This window comes from Siphateles boraxobius, unplaced genomic scaffold (genome assembly GCF_051911475.1).
Source record: "Siphateles boraxobius isolate OS27281-9 unplaced genomic scaffold, OSU_SipBor_1 278, whole genome shotgun sequence".
Lineage (NCBI taxonomy): Eukaryota > Metazoa > Chordata > Actinopteri > Cypriniformes > Leuciscidae > Siphateles > Siphateles boraxobius.
The window spans coordinates 10,001-12,500 of NW_027508895.1; the positions used below are offsets into that span (position 1 = coordinate 10,001).

Genomic DNA, 2,500 nt, shown 5'->3' on the forward strand with positions numbered 1-2,500 from the left:
GTGTGTACCCAGCGAGCGCAGGTTGATCTCCGTGGTGAGGAGTGTGTGTGTTTGTGTGTGTGTGTGTGTGTGTGTGTGTGTGTGTGTGTGTGTGTGTACCCAGCGAGCGCAGGTTGATCTTCACGGTGAGGTGTGTGTGTGTGTGTGTGTGTGTGTGTACCCAGCGAGCGCAGGTTGATCTCCGCAGTGAGGAGTGTGTGTGTGTGTGTGTGTGTGTGTGTGTGTGTGTACCCAGCGAGCGCAGGTGGATCTCCGCGGTGAGGAGTGTGTGTGTGTGTGTGTGTGTACCCAGCGAGCGCAGGTTGATCTCCGCGGTGAGGAGTGTGTGTGTGTGTGTGTGTGTGTACCCAGCGAGCGCAGGTTGATCTCCGCGGTGAGGAGTGTGTGTGTGTGTGTGTGTGTGTACCCAGCGAGCGCAGGTTGATCTCCGCGGTGAGGAGTGTGTGTGTGTGTGTGTGTGTGTGTACCCAGCGAGCGCAGGTTGATCTCCGCGGTGAGCTTAGCCTCTGCTAGCAGCTCGTCCTGCGTCAGCACTCGATCGCTCGCTCCTCTCCTCTTGCGCGGCGCTTCCTGCTGCCGCTCCTGCAGACGCTCGTTCGTCTTGCGTGTGTGTTCGCTCGTCGACTTACGCACTGACTTACGCACTGAAACACAGCGCACAAGAAGAGCGGGACATGGTTGTTCCAGAAATCAAAAACTACCCAATCCATCAGAACTGCTGCCAAACAATAATAATCACTGCAACAATGATCCAATCACAGAGTCTTCGGCATTTGCATATTTAAATCCACACCGAGACGTGTGCTGGTCAGTGTGTCACTCACTCTCTCCGAACTCCTGCAGATCTTGGATGATGCGTCGCTCCACTCTCGGCCGTTCAGTCTTTAATTCTTCAGTCACTCGCTTGACTTTGGGCTTCGAGACCTTCAAAGGCTCCTGAAACACACACACACACACACACTCGTGAGCAGACGTGTTGACGATAAAATGTCGATTCCTCTTATCGATTCCTTTGTGAGTTTAAAGCATTCCAGCGTGAGACTCTGTGTTCTGAGCTGAACGTGTGTAACTATATCGTGCGGCTCTTAAAGTGACAGCACTAATATTCCTGCCGTCTCTATAATTACACTAATCAACAGAAGACAGAGAGAATATCCACTCGTTCTTCACTCAATAACTTTTGTAACTATATTTGTAATGTATATTTTAATTATAAATTATATTCTGTACCTGAAAATCACTGTTTATTTCAACCGTATCTTTAACGCTTGTAGTGTATGTTAGTTATGCTAGTTGTTCTTCTATGGTGTTTATAAAGCACAGGCAAACGCTCCTCGTGTAAGAGTTCTTTATCTGTCGATTTCTGTTCATGATATTCAGATACAGTTACATGTTTTGAAATAAGAATAAAAATGTGAATGATATCTAAGTTTATTTTACCTTATTGGATTAGAAATTATGAATCGTTAAGATCTGAGCGAGTGTGTGTGTGTGTGTGTGTGTGTGTGTGTGTGTGTGTGTGTGTGTGTGTGTGTGTGATGACCTTGTAGGCTTTAGTGATGACTCGGCTCTTCCTGCGAGGAGTGTGTGTGTGTGTGTGTGTGTGTGTGTGTGTGTGTGTGTGATGACCTTGTAGGCTTTAGTGACGACTCGGCTCTTCCTGCGAGGAGTGTGTGTGTGTGTGTGTGTGTGTGTGTGTGTGTGTGTGTGTGTGTGTGTGTGTGTGTGTGTGTGTGTGTGTGTGTGTGTGTGTGTGTGTGTGTGTGTGATGACCTTGTAGGCTTTAGTGATGACTCGGCTCTTCCTGCGAGGAGTGTGTGTGTGTGTGTGTGTGTGTGTGTGTGTGTGTGTGTGTGTGTGTGTGTGTGTGTGTGTGTGTGTGTGTGATGACCTTGTAGGCTTTAGTGATGACTCGGCTCTTCCTGCGAGGAGTGTGTGTGTGTGTGTGTGTGTGTGATGACCTTGTAGGCTTTAGTGATGACTCGGCTCTTCCTGCGAGGAGTGTGTGTGTGTGTGTGTGTGTGTGATGACCTAGTAGGCTTTAGTGACGACTCGGCTCTTCCTGCGAGGAGTGTGTGTGTGTGTGTGTGTGTGTGTGTGTGTGTGTGTGTGTGTGTGTGTGTGTGATGACCTTGTAGGCTTTAGTGATGACTCGGCTCTTCCTGCGAGGAGTGTGTGTGTGTGTGTGTGTGTGTGTGTGTGTGTGTGTGTGTGTGTGTGTGTGTGTGTGTGTGTGTGTGTGTGTGTGTGTGTGTGTGATGACCTTGTAGGCTTTAGTGATGACTCGGCTCTTCCTGCGAGGAGTGTGTGTGTGTGTGTGTGTGTGTGTGTGATGACCTTGTAGGCTTTAGTGATGACTCGGCTCTTCCTGCGAGGAGTGTGTGTGTGTGTGTGTGTGTGTGTGTGTGTGTGTGTGTGTGTGTGTGTGTGTGTGTGTGATGACCTTGTAGGCTTTAGTGATGACTCGGCTCTTCCTGCGAGGAGTGTGTGTGTGTGTGTG

At 49.1% G+C, this 2,500-nt stretch overlaps 1 protein-coding gene across 1 annotated transcript in view; it reads right to left on the minus strand.

The window, feature by feature from the left end:
* LOC143753356 (vacuolar protein sorting-associated protein 72 homolog) overlaps positions 1 to 2,500 on the minus strand; it is a 12,747-nt gene that overhangs the window by 5,497 nt on the left and 4,750 nt on the right. The window contains exons 3-4 of the mRNA XM_077245681.1: positions 825 to 936; positions 468 to 644 (exon numbers count right to left, since the gene is read on the minus strand). Of these exons, the coding sequence (XP_077101796.1) occupies positions 468 to 644; positions 825 to 936 (289 nt within the window). The remainder of the gene's footprint in view (positions 1 to 467; positions 645 to 824; positions 937 to 2,500) is intronic.